Below are 24849 nucleotides of genomic sequence, written 5' to 3' on the forward strand. Positions count from 1 at the left end.
TCGTGCATCGATCACGTGATCAAAGCGCTGCTAAATGAAGAACCGCGACTACAAACAGGATAGCAAATATCCGGATTTAGTACATCGACGTCTTGTAGCTACATAACTATAAAACTCAAATTTGATCTGATTGAAAAGTATGAAATTATATGGAAATGTATTGTTTTGATAATCTTATTGACATTTGCAGTGCATAATTTAAACATAAAAGTGAATTAATATTATCTTTTGACTGTTCAAAGCAATTATAGCATATACATGTGCAGTTGAGTGTAGACTAAAGGTTACACAAAGTGCACTCCGAGTGCACTCCGTTTGGACTCGGAGTGCACTCCGTTTGGACTCCAGGTAAACTTGGAGTGCACTCGGAGTGCACTCCAAGTTTACCTGGAGTCCTATCAGGCCCCAATCCTACCTGGGTCCACATGTATCACATGTACCTGTAACCAAGTACATATATACATAATATTTATAGATAGATGTATACTCTTATACATTTTGACTATATATACTGTTTTATCTTTGTATATATCATCTTATTATTTTGTTGGTTCATTTTTCATTGGTTAACTAACAGCATCTAATATAATTGATTTTTTTCTATTACTTAACCCTATGTAAAATAAATAGATCTTGAACTTCGTTGAAAATGTATGATAGCATTCCTTTGATTTGAAGAGTTTTAACAAGCCACGTCAATTAGTAGAAAATTGGCTATAAACAAAAATGTAGCAAGTTGTGTGTGCAGTTCTCTGAAAATGTAGAGCTCGAAGTACTAAGTACTGTTTTTAATGTATTTCAAATACTTATCTTCCAACAGTTTATATTCATCTTAACATACAATAAAAAAGAAAGGTTTTTTTTACACCTTGATAGCATATTCCGGATCTAATGTCTAATTTTGATTTACAGTTTAACATCAGACTTACATTTCTATTTGGTAAACCAACTTTATTTTTGTTATGCCTGCCTCATTAAATCCCGGTCATACATGGAGTTCTTTTAACAGTTATATCGGATATATCCTCCTCCTCCTCCTCCTCCTCCTCCCCCCCCTTGTGACGGTTGATATCTGACACCTTTGAAATCATATGAGTGTCCATTCCTATTACAGTATTATTAAAACAGTTATAAGTCAATATACAAAAAAAAATATTTGATTTTTTTTTTATTTCAAACTGGTACTATTACTTAATGTCTTTGATATTATAATGGAAGTATGTATAGAGTATAAGAGGTCAATATGTAAATCATCATAGATTAATATAATTTTCATGTTTGAGTTAGGTAAATACTTATCAAACATTCCATACACAAACTACAGCGGGCCTTATTCAATTTTTTTTAAAGTTTGAACATTTAACTTTATGATTTTATAATTGGCTTGAACAACCATTGTACATTCATGACCTGTATCTGTTACATACAATGTATGAGTGACACATATCATGATAGATATTGACTGAATGGGAATATAGAAAACGATGTAGTTCCAACAGGTCAGTTTTACAGGTAAATGGTACATAGGTTGCTGTGTCCAACTGCCCTGAGGCAAATTTTACCTCAGGCTCTATAATCTTATTTCCTGGACGAGAACAATGTGTACTTATTACGGGTATAAGGCTATAGGTTGGTTTTGGGAAATGGTGAATTTACATTCATTATACCATTTTGAATTACACTGAAATTATTTTTTTTTTTTTTTACTTTAATCTGTTTCTTTACAATTAATTTTTTAAAGCAATGTCTTTATATTTTTGAATATAACAAGATAAGAACTGCATGATTTCTTAATTTGATTTGCATTAATTTTTTTTGAACTTATATCATTCAACATTGTACGTCTACATACCGGACACCTGTATAAACCAGCCAATACGTTTGGTCTCAATGACTTACGGTTTAGACAGGTTACAATGTAATTAGAAACACCTTATTTTTACATTCTAATTTCAGTAAAGAATGATTTCATTTCAATAGAGTTTGTCTTCTTAAACCTGTTAACCAATTTGTTAATGGTTTTACAACTTATCTTGACATTTCCACCTTAATTACACTGGTATTTCGTTTATACATGTGATTTTGGTCTGGTTAAGGCCTCTCAAATGGAGAGCTACAATCCTTTCCTTCAAGTCAGGAGATAATCTTTCTGTTCTGTTAATTGGCCTGAGGTTATAACAGTGTGACCCTGCTTTGCACAGCTTCATCCTTTGAAGCCATACTGTGACAGTATTGACACAGGTATTTCTGTGAACCCAGGACAGTACCTGTAGCTGGCTCCTAAAACTCACCTGGCACAGTATCGGGGGTACCCGGTGTCAGGCCAGAGTCACTCATGCATAACCAATAATAATAGCAATTAAACAGATACTGTCATTTATTATGGGTAGTCCAGAACTACATACTTGTGTGTACGTTATGTCAGAACATTAATTTAACTAGGTAATGCTTGTAAATATGTACAGTTGTAAATGTATATTTTTCTAATGATACATTTAAATATATAAACTAAAATGATTGGTTATTTTATAATTACTTGCCTGAATTGAGTACATATTATTATGTAGAGAATGTCTTATATAAAAACCACATAATTCATTAAATACTGTAAACTTTCAATATTTTGAATAATCAATAACATAATATAGATATATTATCTGAACTTCCTTTACAGTCATGATATATGAACAGTAATAAATATTCTAATTGAAATAATTTTCAATTCTTTAATAAAATGAAATACAATTTATTTACATCTTAATGAAATATGAAATAATAAGCAATTAACTTTCATAGAAACCTGATTATAGCTTAAATTGTATAACTGTCTTTTATGGATCTTAATAAATATAAATTTAACATGTAGGCATTATTACCATGTATTAACAATAAAAGAAATATTCCTAGTAGACTAAACAAATGTTAATAGTAATATAAACAGAACAAAAGTAATTTTTGTAAAAAAATATTTATTTATATGTAAATTATATTAAAAGCATCAAAGTATTAATATATATATGATATAGTCTGATTATAGAACTGGGGTAGGCATGGTGTCTTATAGGACTCCAGGTAGACTCGGAGTCCACTTGGAGTGCACTCCAGGTTTACCTGGAGTCCAAACGGAGTGCACTCCAAGTCCAAATGGAGTGCACTCGGAGTGCACTTGGGTGTAACCTTTAGTCTACACTCAACTGTACTGAGTAAGCCAATATTTCGTCAAGGCTTGGTATATATTTTTTGTCATGAAATATGCACACGTCACTGAGGTGGATATTCACTTGACCTTGATTTCATACATCATTGAGGTGGATAGTGCATATAGATAATCGTTTAAGAAGAAAGGCGTTTCGGTTCGGTTCATATGTAGAAGATGGACTCCCATCCTCCTCAGCACCAGACATAAATTATGATAATGCCATGTCACGTCACGTCACGTCACGTCAAGGGAGAAATCTAGTTCTAAACGAGACTGCCGCGAGAAACGATCCGGACTTCTATAAAAAACGACTTCTGAAAAAGTACCGCAACGACCTGACACCGCGAGAAGACCGGAAGGAGAATGAAATGGCAGTTTTAGACGCCATTTAGGAGTAATTAATTAACTCGGCTTCCGAACCAAGTTAATAGTCAACAACAGAATAGGTCTGAATGTTCTGATACACAAAGACTCTCACAAGAACCTCATATCAACGCGGATACATGTCAGACTGCAGGTTCATATGATTTGTATGATGCGGATGACGATACGACACAGAAGGAACAAGACGATCCGTTGGATGAAGTGGAAAGGTTTTTTTCCAGTCGGACAAACAGACGGCTGATGACATATCCCCACGGTCAGCGAAATTGGTCAACAGCGCGATCGGGGTAAGAGTACACGAGAAAAAGAGATTGGAACTTTTGGAAAAGTACCTTCACCCTAAAAACTGTGGATTAGTGGTGACCTAACTAAACAAAGGCGTCTGGCACAATTTGAAAAAAAAAAACCTATGAAGGAAATGTGATGTAAAATTCCAGGCAACGCAACAAGCATTGGCGAAAGGGATGTTCCCGATTCTCCCACTTACGGACATACTCATAAAGGCGAGAAGTGATCCAGCCAAGATCCTTCTTCCTGTCGATTTGAAAAATTGCATGAAGCTCGCGAATGGCAGCATAAAACTACTGCAGATGTTGTATACTGACATGTCCTACCGCCAAAGGTATTTATTGAAACCTGAAATAAACAAAGATTTCCGGGATCTCTGCGGCTTTGATCATCCGGTGGGAGAAACTTTGTTCGGAGGTGATCTGGATCAGACAATAAAACAGTTGGAGGACGACATGGAAGTTTCAAAGAAAGTCGCAGGCTGGACAAAATCTGATGCGAGGAAATGGGGAGAGGACAAAACACGGAATATGTATCGAAATGGGGTTCAGGACTACGTCAACAAGGTGGACACCAGTACTCGAAATTCCACCCCTCCCATCAGCGTACTCGTTCATATCAGCGGTTCAATCTATATTAGCGACCACAGGGACAACAAGTTCCAGAAGAAAAGCAATGAGGCTTTTCATGGAAACACAACGTCAAACACGGGAAGTTGGGCTAATAAATTAATCGGACCCTCCTCAAGACAACACTGTTGCTCAAGTACATTTGTACGTGGAAACCAGTTTTATGTGAAAATGTACCTGGACATTTTGTGGGAGGTAAAATTAGATATTTTATGAGAAACTGGACGAAGATTACATCTGATGTGTGGATTTTGGATGAAGTGAAAGGTTATTCAATAGAATTTGAGTCAGAACCTAGACAAAATCGATTGCCATGAGTTTTACCTTTGAATGAGGCAGAAAGGTCAACCATTCAAACAGAACTGCATAAATTATTGGACAAAAAGGTCATAGAGATAAGCCAAGATGCTGGTGATGCTGGGTATCACTCGAATATTTTTGTTGGATCTAAATCAGACGGAACTCATAGACTTATACTCAATCTAAGTAATTTGAAAGAGTCTGTAAAATACCATCATTTCAAAATGGATACACTGAAGTCAGCCATTTACCTTATCAAAAAGGGATGCTGGTTCGGTTCTTTGGACTTAAAAGACGCCTATTACTCAATAGGGATAAGACGATGTGACAGAAAGTATTTACAGTTCCTTTGAGAAGGGCATATTTATCGATGTGACAGAAAGTATTTACAGTTCCTTTGAGAAGGGAATATTTATCGATGTGACAGAAAGTATTTACAGTTTCTTTGAGAAGGGAAGATTTATCGATGCGACAGAAAGTATGTACAGTTCCTTTGAGAAGGGAAGATTTATCGATGTGACAGAAAGTATTTACAGTTCCTTTGAGAAGGGAATATTTATCGATGTGACAGTATTTACAGTTTCTTTGAGAAGGGAAGATTTATCGATGTGACAGAAAGTATTTACAGTTCCTTTGAGAAGGGAAGATTTATCGATGTGACAGAAAGTATGTACAGTTCCTTTGAGAAGGGAAGATTTATTGATGTGACAGAAAGTATGTACAGTTCCTTTGAGAAGGGAAGATTTATCGATGTGACAGAAAGTATTTACAGTTTCTTTGAGAAGGGAAGATTTATTGATGTGACAGAAAGTATTTACAGTTCCTTTGAGAAGGGAATATTTATCGATGTGACAGAAAGTATGTACAGTTCCTTTGAGAAGGGAATATTTATCGATGTGACAGAAAGTATTTACAGTTTCTTTGAGAAGGGAAGATTTATCGATGTGACAGAAAGTATTTACAGTTCCTTTGAGAAGGGAAGATTTATCGATGTGACAGAAAGTATTTACAGTTCCTTTGAGAAGGGAAGATTTATCGATGTGACAGAAAGTATTTACAGTTCCTTTGAGAAGGGAAAATTTATCGATGTGACAGTATTTACAGTTTCTTTGAGAAGGGAAGATTTATCGATGTGACAGAAAGTATTTACAGTTTCTTTGAGAAGGGAAGATTTATCGATGTGACAGAAAATATTTACAGTTCCTTTGAGAAGGGAAAATTTATCGATGTGACAGTATTTACAGTTTCTTTGAGAAGGGAAGATTTACCGATGTGACAGAAAGTATTTACAGTTTCTTTGAGAAGGGAAGATTTATCGATGTGACAGAAAATATTTACAGTTCCTTTAAGAAGGGAAGATTTATCGATGTGACAGAAAATATTTACAGTTTCTTTGAGAAGGGAAGATTTATCGATGTGACAGAAAATATTTACAGTTCCTTTAAGAAGGGAAGATTTATCGATGTGACAGAAAGTATGTACAGTTCCTTTGAGAAGGGAAGATTAATCGATGTGACAGAAAGTATGTACAGTTCCGCTGAGAAGGGAAGATTTATCGATATGCCAGAAAATATTTACAGTTCCGATGAGAAGGGAAGATTTATCGCTTCACATGCCTACCAAATTTACAAAATTGCTAAAGCCTGTTTTCTCCTCACTAAGAAAATTTGGACATAGCAATGTCGGCTATATCGATGATAGTTTATTGTTTTCTTACTCTTATGAAGCATCCATGACTAACATTCACGATACAGTCTACTTGTTCGATAGCTTGGGATTTACGATACTCCCAAAAAGTCCGTTCTGAAGCCATGTCAAAAGATAGTTTTCTTGGGATTTTTACTCAGTTCTGTAGACATGACGGTTCGATTGACTGCCGAGAAGGCGGACATGATACCGGAACACTGTAAAATGATGTTAAAGAAAAGAGTGGTTTCTATCCGGGAACTCAAGCAGGTTATTTGCAAGCTTATCGCTAGAGAGCCATTGGTAGAATACACTTCTTTGCATACCAGGCCTCTATAAAAGGAAAGGGACAACGCATTGTAAGCCGGCAAAGGGCGATATGATGAGAACATTTATCTTTCCGTCGAGGCGTTACGCGAATCGCAATGGTGGATTTACAACATCAAAGTGGCAAATAAAAAGTTAATCAGGGCCGACCCATCGGTAGTCCTTACGACTGATAGTTCAGGACACGGCTGGGGAGCAGTGATGAACGGTTCTGAGAAATCTTCTGGTGGACACTGGTCGTATTCTGAGAGACAATATCACATACATTACATTGAGCTTATGGCTGCTTTTCTAGCTCTGCACGCCCTTTGTTCAACATTAACTGACGTTCATGTTCGGTTGTATTTGGATAGTGTGGTAGCTATCGCGTACATTAACAATCAGGGAGGCAAATGTGATAATTTGGATAGGTTAGGAAGGAAAATATGGCTCTGGTGTATAGTGAGAAATATTTGAATAATTTCGGCTCATATTCCAGGCGTTGCAAATGTCCAAACAGATACTTTGTCTCAAAAACTTAATGACGATATGGAATGGGGATTGCAGAAACGTATTTTTTAGGAAAATCCAAACAAAGTATGGTGACATTCATACGGACCTTTTTGCATCTCGATTAAATCATAAACTAGATCGATACGTGTCGTTTCTGCCTGACCCAAATGCTTATGTAGAAGATGCATTTCCCATGCACTGGGGAAATAATAACGAAGTACATTATATCTTTCTACCTTTCAGCATTATCGACAGGGAATTGAGGAAAATTCTTGGAGAGGACCAGTCAAGAGCAGTAATGGCAGCTCCTCTGTGGACAACGCAATTATGGTTTCCAGAAATTCTCAGACTCGTGTCCGGTCAGAGTTATGTCTTACTGCCTGTGAACCACACGTTTATTCACAGCAGCAACCCTCATCTAATTCATCCATTACAAAAAATGCGACTTAGTGTATTTCGGTTGTCGGGGAAAAGCTCAATGGCACAGGCATTTCAACCAGGTTGCAGAACTCATACTCTCATCGTGGTTGGACTTAACAAACCGCAAATATGTATGGGTCATATTTCTAAAAATGGACGTTTTGTGAGTCAAGGAAAATTGATCCATTTGAACTACCTATAAATGACGTGTTAGAGTATTTGACTGATTTGTTTAACAATTGCATTGTATAGAGTGCTCTTAACACAGCAAAATCGGCGATATCCCCAATCATCGGAATTATTGTAACGATAATATTGCTAATAGTCCGCTAATTAAGCGGTTTATGAAGGGGGTGTTTACAAATAGTATTAGATTACTTGAACACACTTTCACGCGCAAACGAGTTGTCCTTACTTGACCTTTCATTTAAGGTGACCATGCTTCTCGCGCTCGTAACTGGACAAAGGGGTCAATCACTACATTCACTCTCATTAAAAGATCTAGACTTTCAGACTGATAAATTGACTATTAGGTTTTCTTCTCTCATGAAAACTTCTTAACCTGGGCAGCATCAGTAGCAATTCAGGAAATACCAGAAGAGGCATTATGTGTAATTAATCAGCTTTTTAAACATGAATCAATTGTTGAGGAAAGGGGAGGAGAAGCTATTCGTCAGTACAGTGCCACCTCGTAAAGCGATTTCGCGGGGAAACCTTATCGAGATGGATAAAGGTTATTCTAGACAAAGCAGGAGTGGACACAAACATGTATACAGTGCGCATAGTACCAGATCAGCTGCTTTTAGCGCAGAGGCGAGGAAAGGATTACCGTTACAGACCATTATGCAAGCGGCAGGTTGATAAGAGGAAGGCACATTCCGGAAGTTTTGTGACCGCCCCAGAGGTGTCGCTCGGGGCTATGATTGGCCATTAATGATGGCAATAAACCAGAATAAAATGGGGAATTATGGAGTTTTAGACTGGCCTCGGTTGATATGGGCATCCTACGGAAGAGTGTGAACACGTGTATTGATATGTAAATGGTAAATTACACTGTAAATATTGTAGACCGGCCTTGGTTAATTAGGGCATCCTACTGAAGGGTGTGAACACGTGTTTTAATATGTTAATGGTACATTACACTGTAAATATTGTAGACTGGCCTCGGTTGATATGGGCATCCTACTGAAGGATGTGAACACGTGTATTGATATGTAAATGGTAAATTACACTGTAAATATTGTAGACTGGCCTCGGTTGATATGGGCATCCAACTGAAGGGTGTGAACACGTGTTTTAATATGTTAATGGTAAATTATACTGTAAATAGTGTTGACCGGTGTTTTGTGGTTGTTTGTATTATTTTCTCAAATATCTATTAAATTCATCAGCTCTAAAATCTCGTTTATTGCCTCAGCCTTGTTGATAAGAGAAAATAAAAAATTAAACGAATTGATAAAGTTTGATGTTAATTTTCTCTTAACTAAATGCTGAGGGATTAAATGCCCTCCTCGCCCATCCAGTGCCGTCTGAAGTCACGTGATTATCGACGTCATGTCATTTAATCCTTCAGCATTAAGTTGACAAGAGAAAATTGTTATCAAACTTCATATATTTGTTTAATTTCTAATTTACTTGGTTGCCTTTTGCACACGTCAATGAAGTTGATTCACATGGCTGATGTTGGTGGAAACATCGTACACACAATTGGATGGATGCTGTCATTGTGTTTTCTATAGTTTAGGACTGAGCCGTGTGAAACATTCAGAATGAAAAAGAACAGATCATGTAGAAACAATGAATTAGTATAATGTTTTTATTTTTTTACCCGTGTGGCATAGGTTTTTGGCGATGACGCCGTTTTTCGAATTCCCAGCGGACCATTCATGATAGACCAAATAATCAAAACCTATTAGCTATAATAGATTTTAAAGCCATTTTGATTATTAATAAATACAACAAAATTACAAAAAAACACCTTCCGTGACAATACATTAGACAGGTAGAGGCACTGATATCAGAATAAAATGATGATTAATTATTCTATAGTTGAAATAACATGGTGCTGTAAACAACTTGTTTATCCTCACAGTAAGTTGGTACCACAAACGTGACACAAACATAAACAGGAAAGTAACATTCACACGGAACATTCCTCCATTTCTCCCTCGTACGGTAAAAACATTTCTACCTCATACAGTAATAAACCAATCTCCCCAACACCACAAAAGATGGTTAAAACATTCAGATACAAATAAGTTCGGACTGTGAAACTCTACCCTCACTGGAGCGCAGCGATACAGATACAGACTTGATGAGGAATGCTAAAGAAGTTGTTGTTTTTTCTCACTCGGTCGTGTGGGTTGTTTACCTCATTCCATCGTTTAAGATGTTGGTATCATTCCGCCCTTTGACAGGTTAGTCTATTCTGCCATGTGAGATGTTAATCTATGCGGCCTTGTGAAATGTGGCTATCGTACTTGTAAGTCTCATTCAATCAACTGACTTGTTCCCCTCCGGAACTGTAAAATGCATTGTGGATCAAAATACTTTTATACGCCAACCCTACGGAAGTGAACGGATCCCCCTTTTGCATGAAGAGTGCATCCAGGACGACTCCCTGATTCCCCAGTAACTCGTCGAGCGTTGAACGGACGGAGGTGTTTGTGTAGATATGGGACAACATAGAACACCTAGATATGTGACTCATCATCTTCATAACTGCATGGTCACCCATGGCGCCTCGATACCAATGTATATCAACGTTGCTATCCAGGACCCGGGCCTCCACCGGTCTCTGGAAGAACTCGTTACTGTTTGGACTTAGCTTCTGTAGGTACTTCGACAGGCTCTGTACAGGACACCTCGGACTATCAGTGACCTCATACATCCGTGAGAACCAATACCAGTCCTTCATTTCAGAGTAGACTTCCTGTTTTGGGAGCTCCGTGTCATGATTCAGATGGTAGTACCGTCGGCCAGCCTCGTCTACCTCCAACAAAAATGAATTCTTGGTTAGGGACCACATCGCCTTGTTACCACGAAGACCGAAGTGAAGAACAATGTCCAGCCACACCTTCTTCTGCAGTCCTACTGGGAACGAGGTATGTAGAATCTTGGATGACATCAACTTCTTCAGATCATCTGGAGAGATAGGTACAGTCTTTGGTGGTCTATCTCTGTTCCTCTCTTCCGTAGATTTCCGACTCATAATTTTGTTAGATGAGGCAAACGCTGGATGTTTGAGTATGGATCTCCACTGTTTCCTTTCAGGTGGAAGTGAGAGGAGGTAGCGGTTTAGACTAGCCCGAAGTCCTAATAGGCTGGTCCTGGTAAAGGGTTTATCATCCTTTGTTCGGGCATCGAGGTAGAATCGACAGAGTTGCTCATTCAGATCTGTCTCGGACATCGTCTCGAAGTCTGGTAAACACCCATTTGATCGGAACCATCCTGAAATATATAATACATACATTTGATTTTCTGTACAATTTTATTTTGCACAATTTTGATGTTGGTACTGAATAGGAAACACGTGTACAAATTGTCTAACTGAATTTCGTTTATAGTGTACTACAGTATCTCATAGGATGAAGAGTAGACGGATGGTAATCATGGGCTACCAGAGACGAAGAGGTGTAGGCGGATAGTAACCATTTGCTAGTAAAGATGGAGAGGAGTAGGCGGATCGTAATACTTGGCTAGCGAAGGTGGAGAGGAGTAGGCGGATCATAATCCTTGGCTAGCGAAGACGAAGATGAGTAGACGGTGGTAACCGTTGGCTAGCGAAGATGGGCCTACATGTTCTGCTTCACTGACTGTCGTCTGACATTTTAACGAGAATGCACATTTTAGAGATAGTGTATATAACGTGATGCTGCATATCACACGAAATATACACGTAGTTCTAGAATATCACCTTAAAACAAAGTGGCGAAAATATGTTTGAATAGCATCTAGGTTCTTTAATGCTTCGAGCTGTTATCGGAATGAGTCAAGTTCGTTTATGTCGTAAAGATAACACGGACTTAATGAGATACATAATACACCTGATTTAGTTTCAGTGTCATTAAAATATCAATTAACAGCAAAATTAGACTTGATTACCTGCCGTAGTACCGTATCTCTCCGCTAGGCTGCGCTCATGAATACAAAGTTAAGCCTAGTGGAGAGCAGAAAAGACACTGAATGGAATGCAGTCTACAGCAGAGTGTTATCCTCCTCAGTTACCTCCCTTGCGTAAGCTGCAAAGCGAAGCGCTAACGTTAGCGACAGTAGAGAACTATGGGAGGGAACCAGTCTAAAACAAATTATCCTTTAATTACCTACCTTTAATGAAATTGACGTCCCGGACGGTTCTCTTGCGTGTGCCGACCAGGTAACGGTGCCCGGATGGAGACATGGTCAGTTCAGGTGTCTGTGACGTCACATCAGTCAAGGACGTGTCGTAATGATTAAGCATGGCCATCTCGTCATCTGTTACAAGATTCAAGGAAATGTTACTATTTGGAGTAATTTACCGAAACAAGAATTACCATTGAGTTTTACAGAGTAATGACGACAACGATTCGATCAAAGTAGTGTCATTTCCAAAGACAATGTAATTAGCGAAATTTATACTGTATTGTTTGGGAGATCAGTTACAAAGAATAGAATTTAAACAAAGTACACTCCACATGCTTTAATGATACGGAACGGCATTGCAAACCTTGTATATATATACGTTCTGTTAAATGGTGGCCGAGGATTAAACAATTTCATCGAAAATTCAAAAGCGTCTGAAACATAATCCCGAGTAAACTTCCAAATACACTCCTCAACTACTATATCTACAAGGTGTAGAATTTCCATGGAGCCCGGTTACAAACGAAGAGTGTTTCCTTCGAGTACAAAACTCCCAAAGCGTGACCCCTGCATCTACTACATGTAGAATACTTTAGAAGCCTGGATACAAAAGACAGAGTTTTCCTCTAAAACCTTTAAACATCGCAAGTACCTCTCCATTGACATTTCATTGGGAATATTCCTGAAGCCTTACTACAAAGGTCGTCATTCATTAGAGACGTGAATCTGCTTAGTATCTGTTTAAGATGAAAGTGACCATTAACATCATATACAGTCTATAATGGAAAGTCTATATAAATATAGGTTGTCTAATACAAACTTTTATAACAAATGGTCCTCCATTAAACACTATCGGCGAATCATATGATTAAATTTTATATTGTGTAACGTCCTATCAACAGATGTGATCATTTTAGGACGGTCTACGAGTGTTTTTATCGTTTAATGTTCTTTAAACAGCTATGGCCATTTAAGGGGGACGTTAACGTCCTATCAACAACTATGGCCATTTAAGGACGGCCTACCTGTGAGGTTCGTTTTGTTTAACGTCCTATCAACAACTATGGCAATTTCAGGGCGGCCTACCTGTGTGGTTCGTTTTGTTTAACGTCCTATCAACAACTATGGCAATTTCAGGGCGGCCTACCTGTGTTGCATGCGTGTGGTGAGTGTGTGCGTGTTTTGGGAAGCTAGAGTAGTTCGTGATTGTCTTCTTGTGATAGCGCAAAACTGATGCCGACTTTATAGTGCGATCTCACTGAAGCCTGCTGCCGAAGTTAAAGGTCAGTCGCTGTTTTAAAGGTCACCTGATTGAAACATCTTTGCTTTGTGTAAAGCTTAATAGACCAAAAACACCATCTTTATGAGCACTGAAATCATAGATTTTAGTTTATTCAGAACACACGAATCTGTGCACTACCCATGCCTTCCGAATGACGCTACCGCTCAGCACATGTATAGTATACTTCCCCCTATTCTACAATATCGTATTCCCTAGTCTTACAGTAGAACATACCTACCGCTCTTTATATAACATATCTAATTATGTTTCTATCGTTTCTTTGTGCTGCCGGACGAAGCCGTCAAAAACAACTAGACATTCAGCACAATGCTGCAGTGCTGTTTTCAATTTTCACGAATTACCCAACATCGTAGTGACGCCCTACTGGCCAGTTTTATCAATATTCTCTTACTTAATCTCTCCATAGGAACGTAACAAAGTATTTACTTAACTAAGATTTTCCCTATGTTCTGTAGTGCTTTCATATGCAGAATTTTAAGTCAAGGAACGTGGACGAAACTTGGTCCTAAAACTTCGTTTACATGAAAGTTGGCGAAAACTTATCTGTTACACAGTTAGACTTTGAAATACTGTATCATATTGTTCCCTTTTGTTTGAGTGGAACGTAAAGTTTATAACAAAGACATACTATAATTACCTTTCTGGGTTACCTATATGAAACACTAGTAGAGACAGAGATCTACTGGTATTACTGTATATTGATATATGATGATGTAATTGATGAGTGTAAAGATGTCTATTGTACCTACACTATCTATCATCATCAGTATCACTGTAAATAACTTTAATATTATATCACAGAAGGACCAAACAGCTGTATGATTTCCCTAACATCACTGACGAGTCCTAGAAGGACAAAACAGCTGTATAATGTCCCTAACATCACTGACGAGCCCTAGAGGGACCAAACAGCTGTATGATTTCCCTTACCTCACTGACGAGTCCTAGAGGGACCAAACAGCTGTATGACGTCCCTAACATCACTGACGAGTCCTAGAGGGACCAAACAGTTGTATGATGTCCCTAACATCACTGACGAGTCCTAGAGGGACCAAACAGCTGTATGATTTCCCTAACATCACTGACGAGTCTTAAAGGGACCAAATAGCTGTATGATTTCCCTAACATCACTGACGAGTCCTAGAGGGACCAAACAGCTGTATGATTTCCCTAACATCACTGACGAGTCCTAGAGGGATCAAACAGATGTATGATGTCCCTAACATCACTGACGAGTCCTTCAGGGTCCAAACAGCTGTATGATTTCCCTAACATCACTACCGAGTCCTAGAGGGACCAAATAGCTGTACGATGTCCCTAATATCACTGACGAGTCCTAGAGGGACCAAACAGCTGTATGATTTCCCTAACATCACTACCGAGACCTAGAGGGACCAAACAGCTGTATGATTTCCCTAACATCACTAACGAGTCCTAGAGGGACCAAACAGCTGTACGATGTCCCTAACATTACTGACGAGACCTACACGGACAGCCTTGTGTTGCAGTAACATGGATCAAACTCTCTGTTTGTATCGATAGGTACTTGTCTTTAATTGTACAATACTTCATGCTAGCAATAATTACCAACAAACTATCACATTAACTTTTTTATTTCAATTTCAATGTTTACAGTCAATATGATGAAACATTCTGCCCAATACAACACAAAAGCATAAGTATATACCTGCATTTCTTACCAACAATAATATAATATAAATGGTGTAACCTACCAGTTATACAATCAAATATCTAATATTGCACTCTAAGAAACATACTGCAAACGTGGTTATTTCCGCTGGGGTTAATTTCGTGATTTAGATAGAAAAACTATACCCATATGGGGTTATTTTCGCGGGTGTTAATTTCGCGATTTAAATAGGTATACTATTATACGCGTGGGGGTTATATCCGCGATTGTTTCCTTTTCACCTGTTCCATAAATATCACGTACGTCACAAAATAATACGCGTGACGGAAATTTTCGCGTTCGCGTATTTAATGTAAATTTACATTAGTTCAACATCACATACAGGACCGATCATATAATAAAACAAAGGACGAGTCCACCTCTAAACATCAAACACAGATCTAGAGGGTATTCCGAACTGTTTAAGATGTGCCTGTACCATTGACTATTATTTCTGAATAGCTAACACAGGGGAGTGAAAAACCACCCAGTTTTTCTGTAACTCTGAATAGCTATATATAGTAACACGCATGTCTTCTTATTTCTAATAAGGTCCTCCTATCCTGGACTTTTGACATATATGGCGTTATGAACCATACAGCTTCTCTGAAACATTTCTTCTGCTGTTGCATGTGCTTGGTTGAAGCCGAGCATGATGTCTAGGTGTCTTGTCTGGTGCAAGACTTGACTATTGATAGTTGCCTTGACACACGTGTTTGTGTATTTATGGGACAACTCGGCCTCCGCGGACATATCCGCCATCATACGCATGACGACCTGGTGTCCCATCGGTCCTCGGTACCATGGTAACTGCTCCTCTAATCCCTGCAGAAACTTAGCGTCAACAACTCTTTGAAAAAACTCATTTCCCGCATCACTGAGTTTGTTGAGATACATTGACAAACTTTTAACTGGACAGTTAGAATCTTCAGGCAGTTCATATAGCCGTGAAAACCAACACCAGTCTTTCATCTCGGAGTATATTTCCTGTTTTGGAAATTCAAGTTCGTGATTAAGACGGTAGTACTGTTTCCCATTTTCGTCTGTCTCTAGAACGAACGAATCTTTTGACAAAGCCCACATGGCTTTATTACCACGGAGACCGAAGTGGATGACGAGGTCCAGCCACACTTTTCTCTGTAGACCGTGAGGACACGCAGTATTCAACACACCGGATGTCATCAACTTCCGGAGGTCGCTCACAGAGATGGGAATGCTTTTGGGTGGTTTGTCCCGACGTCTCTCCTCGGTTGATTTCTGCGCCATAATTCTGTTTGAGGAAGAAAACAAGGGATTTTTCAGGATTGACCGCCACACCTTTTGATCTTGAGGGAGAGACAATAGATAGCGGTTAAGGCTGGCTCGTAAACCCAGAAGACTGCTTTTTGTAAACTGTTTTTCCTCTTTAGTGCGAGCATCTGCGTAAAATCGAGTGAGTTGCCGATTCAATACTGATTCGTCCATAGTCTCAACATCAGGAGACAGTCCGTTTGCACTGAACCATTCTGAAAAGAAATCAGGAAGGGAGTGAATTTTAATGATATGGTATTCCTGTAAGCTACAAGATAATTTAACAATGTAGCACATTAAGTCAGGGACTGAATATATCAGGTCTATATAAATCATTTATAAAAAGATATCGATAAATGAAAACAATATTTTAAAGCTAAACAATTAATTACTTACCCTTTATGAAGTTGACGTCCCGGATGGTCCGCTTGCGTGTGCCAACCAAGTACTTCTGGCCAGTCGAGGAGGCGCCGATGTCCGATACCGATACAGCGAGACTCTGTTGGTACATATCGTAGTGACTGAGCATGGCCATCTCGTCCTCTGTGGTGACACATAGAACAGGAATAAGTATCATACAACAAACACAAAACATACTAACGTATAACTAAAACAGTAATTCTAACTAAGTCAGGAATACCGAGGTATAACCTAAACAGTAATACTAACTAAAACAGAGAATACCGACGTATAACTAAAACAGTAATTCTAACTCAAAACAGAGAATACCGACGTATAACCAAAACAGTAATTCTAACTAAAACAGAGAATACCGACGTATAACCAAGACAGTAATTCTAACTAAAACAGAGAATACCGCCGTATAACCAAAACAGTAATTCTAACTCAAAACAGAGAATACCGACGTATAACCAAAACAGTCATTCTAACCAAAACAGAGAATACCGAGGTATAACCAAAACAGTCATTCTAACCAAAACAGAGAATACCGACGTATAACCAAAACAGTAATTCTAACTCAAAACAGAGAACCAAAACAGTAATTCTAACTAAAACACAGAATACCGACATATAACCAAAACAGTAATTCTAACTGAAACAGTGAATACCGACGTATAACTAAAACATTAATTCTAACTAAAACATGGAATACCGACGTATAACTAAAACAGTAATTCTAACTAAAACAGAGAATACCGAGGTATAACCAAAACAGTAATTCTAACTAAAACAGAGAATACCGACGTATAACTAAAACAGTAATTCTAACTAAAACAGAGAATACCGACGTATAACCAAAACAGTAATTCTAACTAAAACAGAGAATACCGACGTATAACCAAAACAGTAATTCTAACTAAAACAGTGAATACCGACGTATAACCAAAACAGTAATTCTAACTAAAACAGAGAATACCGACGTATAACCAAAACAGTAATTCTAACTAAAACAGAGAATACCGACGTATAACTAAAACAGTAATTCTAACTAAAACAGGGAATACCGACGTATAACCAAAACAGTAATTCTAACTAAAACATGGAATACCGACGTATAACTAAAACAGTAATTCTAACTAAAACAGAGAATACCGACGTATAACTAAAACAGTAATTCTAACTAAAACAGAGAATACCGACGTATAACCAAAACAGTAATTCTAACTAAAACAGAGAATACCGACGTATAACCAAAACAGTAATTCTAACTAAAACAGAGAATACCGACGTATAACTAAAACAGTAATTCTAACTAAAACAGGGAATACCGACGTATAACCAAAACAGTAATTCTAACTAAAACAGAGAATACCGACGTATAACCAAAACAGTAATTCTAACTAAAACAGAGAATACCGACGTATAACCAAAACAGTAATTCTAACTAAAACAGGAATACCGACGTATAACCAAAACAGTAATTCTAACTAAAACAGAGAATACCGACGTATAACCAAAACAGTAATTCTAACTAAAACAGGGAATACCGACGTATAACCAAAACAGTAATTCTAACTAAAACAGAGAATACCGACATATAACCAAAACAGTAATTCTAACTAAAACAGAGAATACCGACGTATAACCAAAACAGTAATTCTAACTAAAACAGAGAATACCGACGTATAACCAAAACAGTAATTCTAACTCAAAACAGAGAATACCGACGTATAACCAAAACAGTAATTCTAACTAAAACAGTGAATACCGACGTATAACCAAAACAGTAATTCTAACTAAAACAGAGAATACCGACATATAACCAAAACAGTAATTCTAACTCAAAACATGGAATACCGACGTATAACCAAAACAGTAATTCTAACTAAAACAGAGAATACCGACGTATAACCAAAACAGTAATTCTAACTCAAAACAGAGAATACCGACGTATAACCAAAACAGTAATTCTAACTAAAACAGTGAATACCGACGTATAACCAAAACAGTAATTCTAACTAAAACAGAGAACCAAAACAGTAATTCTAACTCAAAACAGAGAATACCGACGTATAACCAAAACAGTAATTCTAACTAAAACAGGGAATACCGACGTATAACCAAAACAGTAATTCTAACTCAAAACAGAGAATACCGACGTATAACCAAAACAGTAATTCTAACTAAAACAGTGAATATCGACGTATAACCAAAACAGTAATTCTAACTAAAACAGAGAATACCGACGTATAACCAAAACAGTAATTCTAACTCAAATCAGAGAATACCGACGTATAACCAAAACAGTAATTCTAACTAAAACAGTGAATACCGACGTATAACTAAGACAGTAATTCTAACTAAAACACAGAATACCGACATATAACCAAAACAGTAATTCTAACTAAAACAGTGAATACCGACGTATAACCAAAACAGTAATTCTAACTAAAACAGAGAATACCGACGTATAACCAAAACAGTAATTCTAACTAAAACAGAGAATACCGACGTATAACCAAAACAGTAATTCTAACTAAAACAGTGAATACCGACGTATAACCAAAACAGTAATTCTAACTAAAACAGAGAATACCGACGTATAACCAAAACAGTAATTCTAACTAAAACAGAGAATACCGACGTATAACCAAAACAGTAATTCTAACTAAAACAGAGAATACCGACGTATAACCAAAACAGTAATTCTAACTCAAAACAGAGAATACCGACGTATAACCAAAACAGTAATTCTAACTAAAACAGTGAATACCGACGTATAACCAAAACAGTAATTCTAACTAAAACAGAGAATACCGACGTATAACTAAAACAGTAATTCTAACTAAAACAGAGAATACCGACGTATAACCTAAACAGTAATTCTAACTAAAACAGGGAATACCGACGTATAACCAAAACAGTAATTCTAACTAAAACAGAGAATACCGACGTATAACCAAAACAGTAATTCTAACTAAAACAGAGAATACCGACGTATAACCAAAACAGTAATTCTAACTAAAACAGAGAATACCGACGTATAACCTAAAACAGTAATTCTAACTAAAACAGTGAATACCGACGTATAACCAAAACAGTAATTCTAACTCAAAACAGAGAATACCGACGTATAACCAAAACAGTAATTCTAACTAAAACAGAGAATACCGACGTATAACCAAAACAGTAATTCTAACTCAAACAGAGAATATCGACGTATAACCAAAACAGTAATTCTAACTGAAAACAGAGAATACCGACGTATAACCAAAACAGTAATTCTAACTAAAACAGAGAACCAAAACAGTAATTCTAACTCAAAACAGAGAATACCGACGTATAACCAAAACAGTAATTCTAACTAAAACAGAGAATACCGACGTATAACCAAAACAGTAATTCTAACTAAAACAGAGAATACCGACGTATAACCAAAACAGTAATTCTAACTAAAACAGAAAATATTGACGTATAACCAAAACCGTGATTCTATCTCAAAACAACACTTTCCCCTTCTGCAAACACGTAACGATATAAAGTTTGGAGAGACAGCCATTCTCTGTGGACAGTTATATGCACCAGATAAAGATTCAACTATCTAGGGTGTTTAAGATCAGAAATGCCAAATGAAGTGTGCTTTACTTAACTCTTCAGTCAGAAATTTTCTTTCGAACCCCATTATCGACATGCAATTGTACCATGAAAATCATTTATTTGCCTAAAAGCATGACTGTAAAGCCGGCCTAATCCATCAACGAATTAATATCGTTTGTAAATATTATCAGAAACTTCTTCCTAACGACTCCTGGCGTAGATTAGCATTCACTGTATTTAACACAGCCGTTTGTTACAGTTCTAACAGAAACGGTCCATACTAACTATGGAATGTTACGTAACATACCACACTATTAGGTTAGGTAGCGATATCAATATCGGTTGTAAGATGATCAGTAACATACCACACTATTAGGTTAGGTAGCGATATCAATATCGGTTGTAAGATGACCAGTTCTAGACTCACTTCTAACAATTTCTCCACACTGCATGCCACCTTTTCTCGTGCTGAACGCTATTCAACCCTCTAAAATCGGACGCATCTCTCAGTATAAACCTCGCAAAAACATCATTTTAAATACAAAACTACCACTCAGTGAGGGTATCATAAAGGAATCCTATAGATGTGTGTCATTTGTACAACAATATTACTCCTGGCTCCATTTCTACTCCACATCCAAGTGTCAATGATGTGAGGATTATACGCAAGAACTTATCAGAATAGCCATTTTACATGATTTTAAAATAGAGGTTAGTGCTGAATTACGACTTAATGCGGACCATACAGCCGTCCCGCCATCCCTTTAGGGTCGGTCCATCAGCGACTCCTCGGCCAACCATGAATCAAGGAAACATAAACTGGCTCACACTCTCCTGGATTTTGGATGACAATACGTGCGCCACAAAAGGTAGTTGTAATCGGAGGTTTTCTGTGACGGTTCAGGTAATGGTGTCTAGGTATATGGTTAATGTGTGCTGGCGATGTAGTATATACCTATTCTCCTTGTTGTAAATACTTATTAATGGTGACTAGCCCATTTTGGTTGACAACTGCAACTGTAGTCGTATTAAATATCGGTATACTATATACACTATATAATACAAACCAGCGTCACACTATTATTGCATTATTAGCCGGAAGAAATGTTACTGACCACGGAGTGTTCATTTGAACCAGTGTCGTGTAGAGAAACCGAAATAAATAACTCGACATTGGAGAGTTTATGACAATATTTTACTTTAATGGAATTATCACGTGGAATGTTTGACAGTTACAGTACAACACCAATCTGATTGTACCAGAATCATGTAACTCGCTGTACATGTCTGTTACCTGGAAACATTATATCATTTTATCTTGTTTTACCTGTAACTCGCTGTACATGTCTGTTACCTAGAAACATTATATCATTTATCTTGTTTTACCTGTAACTCGCTAATGTGAATTATATCATTTTATCTTGTTTTACCTGTAACTCGCTGTACATGTCTGTTACCTGGAATCATTATATCATTTTATCTTGTTTTACCTGTAACTCGCTGTACATGTCTGTTATATGGAAACATTATATCATTTTATCTTGTTTTACCTGTAACTCGCTGTACGTGTCTGTTACCTGGAAACATTATATCGTTTATCATCTTTTACATCTGTTGAATGAAAAGTGTCAAACCTGGCATTTGTGTATTTCGGAGATAAGTCTTTTCCAATGACAAACAGATGATGTATCTGATGTTTACACAATCTACTGGTCCGTTAGGAAAGTCGGCGACCTACCTTGACTCCATATACACCAACTGGAACGCTATGATCAACGACATATGATACATCTTTCTCTTTTCAAATACTGTTACATTTATTAAGACATCCCGCCAAAGAACGCTAATGGATTCCCAGGATTTCTCTCATCACTGACCCACCTCAGAACTAGTCATGACGAAAAAGAAAGCTCAAAAGCACAACTCTTCGATTGGTTCCAAACATCAAGACTGCCTTGCTAAAAATGTGGTACATTTTCTTTGATGATTATAAAACAGTAACTAGGATATTAATTAGTTAATTTTAATCAGTACAATCAAGGATGAGGATAACAATTGATTTGTCACTTGTGGAACATGGGAAGAAATTTTAAGCCGCAAAAATTTTGAACAACAGATGTATAATGTCGTCACACATAGTAGTCATTAATTGATCTTACCAATCCGAAACATCGGTACACAAACGTAAGGATGGTTACCCTGACAACTATCGTCCAGTAAGTAACGTGAACATCGGTCGCCAGGAAACGCGTCTGTAAGTATTAAATGATACCAACTAACACGTAGTATAAAGGTAAGGCTCACCAATCCACCTAATCTAAGCAGATAACAGCATCACTTGAGTCGTATCTGACTTTATAAAACGTCTTGTGAAGACGTGTGCTGTGTTTTTCCAAGACATTATCCTCGTGGTGCACAGGTCGGGAATACGAAACAAGCTTGACGTCCATGACCAAGCCTAGCTCGGTCATCATATCCTCTCCTGTAGCCCGCAGGCAGATGTTCGTGTACACTCGTGACAGGCCGGCTCTCCTGGAGATGCCCGCCATCATCGTGACTGCCCCTTTATAACCGAGACCTCCGCTATACCACATGTGGTATCGCCGTAAATCCTTCTCGTTCACCAAAGGTTTCTGGAAGAATTCAGAGTGTCCAGAATCTAGTTTGGACATATATAACGATAGACTTTTTACTGGACAATGTGGACTGTCTGGTACTTCATACATACGTGAATACCAGTACCAGTCCTTCATCTCCGAGTGTTGTTCGACCTTGGCGATGATCTGATCCATGTTTAGATGGTAGTAGGTCTTCCCATTGCCGTCCCGTTCCTGTTTAAACGTCTCTCTCGTGATAGCGCCGACAGCAAACGAACCTTTTATTCCGAAATGGAGGACAAGATCTGTCCAAACCTTCATCTGTAGAGACGTGGGGTTATCGGTTGTTAATGCGTTCGAGGTAACCAGTTGTGTTATATCGTCTGCTGTCAGAGGAATCTTCTTGATTACCTTCTCTCGTCCTTTTTCATCTGCCATTAGCTTTTCAAGGATGCGATTTGACGACACGAAACTTGGATCTTTGATCATGGATATGTCTTTGAGATGCGGACATGCCGATTGCAGATAGCGATTCAGACTTGCTCGTATGCAGACAAGGGTATTCCGAGTGAATTTCTTCTTGTCTTTGGTTCGCCCATTCTGGTAAAATTGACCAATGATTGAGTTGAGCTGAGTTGCGTCCATCTCTTCAAGGTTAGACGGCAATTTTACAGACTGCAGCCAATCTAGAATCCAACAAAATTATGTGTGACCAACATTTTGACAAACAATATTCCGACATCAATATTTCTTTACGCGCGTGAGCAATTCACGGAACATATATTTACATATATTTCGAGTTATCAATCGATCGGGTTTTTTTCTGTAGATATCGATGAACGAATACAATAAATGTAGATTATGTTTTTCCCGAAAGTTTATGTTGTTTTTTTTTCAAAGCAATCGTTTATAACAGAAGAAGGGAAAAAAGAACAGAAACAATCCAGTTCTGTACACCTTACCTTTGACGAATTTGACGTCTCGTATGGTACGTTTCTGAGTAGCAGGTAGGTATCGTTGTACAGAGGCTGGGTTCGGGATAACTGTCGGGGTAGTTGGCGCTGTTAACGGGCTAGCTGGCGGAGCTGATAGAGATGATCTGGGGGAGAGTTCTTGTGATACAACCCCTGTTAAATAACCGAACACACAGTCTTAGATACCAAATAGTTCTTGCGGCAAAGTCTTACCAACCAGTTCATCCGGCAGTGTCCTAAGTTCTTACGAAAATGCCTTAGCAACCGATTGTTTTTATGGCAATGACATACCAACAAGTTCATGCGGCAAAGTCAAAGCAACCAGCTCTTACGATAACATCCTAGCAATCACTTCTTATGGCAGTATCCTGGCAACCACTTCTTGTGGCAATATCCTAGCAACCACTTCTTATGGCAATATCCTAGCAACCATTTCTTCAACAGATAAATAACCAAAAGCAGTCTTTGGTATCTGATCTATATTGCGACTAAAGCCCACACTAATATCTATAACCAAAACCTGATTTACGACAAAGTTTCTCCTGATAATAATACAATCCAATTTTAGTTTCAGTCCCTTATTATCAAGGTTAACAGCAACGTGCCGTCACGGAATACTTGAATTCCCAATGACTGTTATGGTTAACTTATATTCAACTGGTCCAGAGGATAAGGCTTTACAACCTAAAATCTAAATAGTTATAGGACATCAGGTTATGAACTCTCCAGGAGTATAGCCATACTCCTGAGACAAGTGTGATGGCCAAGAGCTCTCGACGTTTCAGTTACAAGGGATATAGCCAGACTCCCGAGACCAAGCATGATGGCCAAGAGCTCTCGACTTCTCAGTTTCCAAGGGGTATAGCCAGACTCCTATGATAGACCAACCGTTGCCATGTAATGATCGAGGTACTAACCGTCAGTGGGGAC

The 24849-nt window shown here is 37.9% G+C and overlaps 1 protein-coding gene across 3 annotated transcripts in view; it reads right to left on the reverse strand.

The window, feature by feature from the left end:
- Positions 1-10071: 10071 nt before the first annotated feature.
- The window catches only part of LOC117336489 (B-cell lymphoma 6 protein-like), a 115099-nt gene continuing 100321 nt past the window's right edge, over positions 10072-24849 (reverse strand). The window contains exons 5-6 of one of the 3 annotated variants that reach the window (XM_033897040.1): positions 12052-12198; positions 10072-11175 (exon numbers count right to left, since the gene is read on the reverse strand). In XM_033897040.1, coding sequence (XP_033752931.1) covers positions 10223-11175; positions 12052-12198 — 1100 coding nt within the window. In that variant the 3' untranslated portion in view covers positions 10072-10222. Of the gene's footprint in view, positions 11176-12051; positions 12199-14966; positions 16565-16745; positions 16893-22357; positions 23632-23907; positions 24073-24849 lie in introns of those variants that run through there. The other 2 variants (XM_033897041.1, XM_033897038.1) reach the window with 2 other exon arrangements.

The sequence above is a fragment of the Pecten maximus genome, chromosome 10 (genome assembly GCF_902652985.1).
Source record: "Pecten maximus chromosome 10, xPecMax1.1, whole genome shotgun sequence".
NCBI classification, from domain to species: domain Eukaryota; kingdom Metazoa; phylum Mollusca; class Bivalvia; order Pectinida; family Pectinidae; genus Pecten; species Pecten maximus.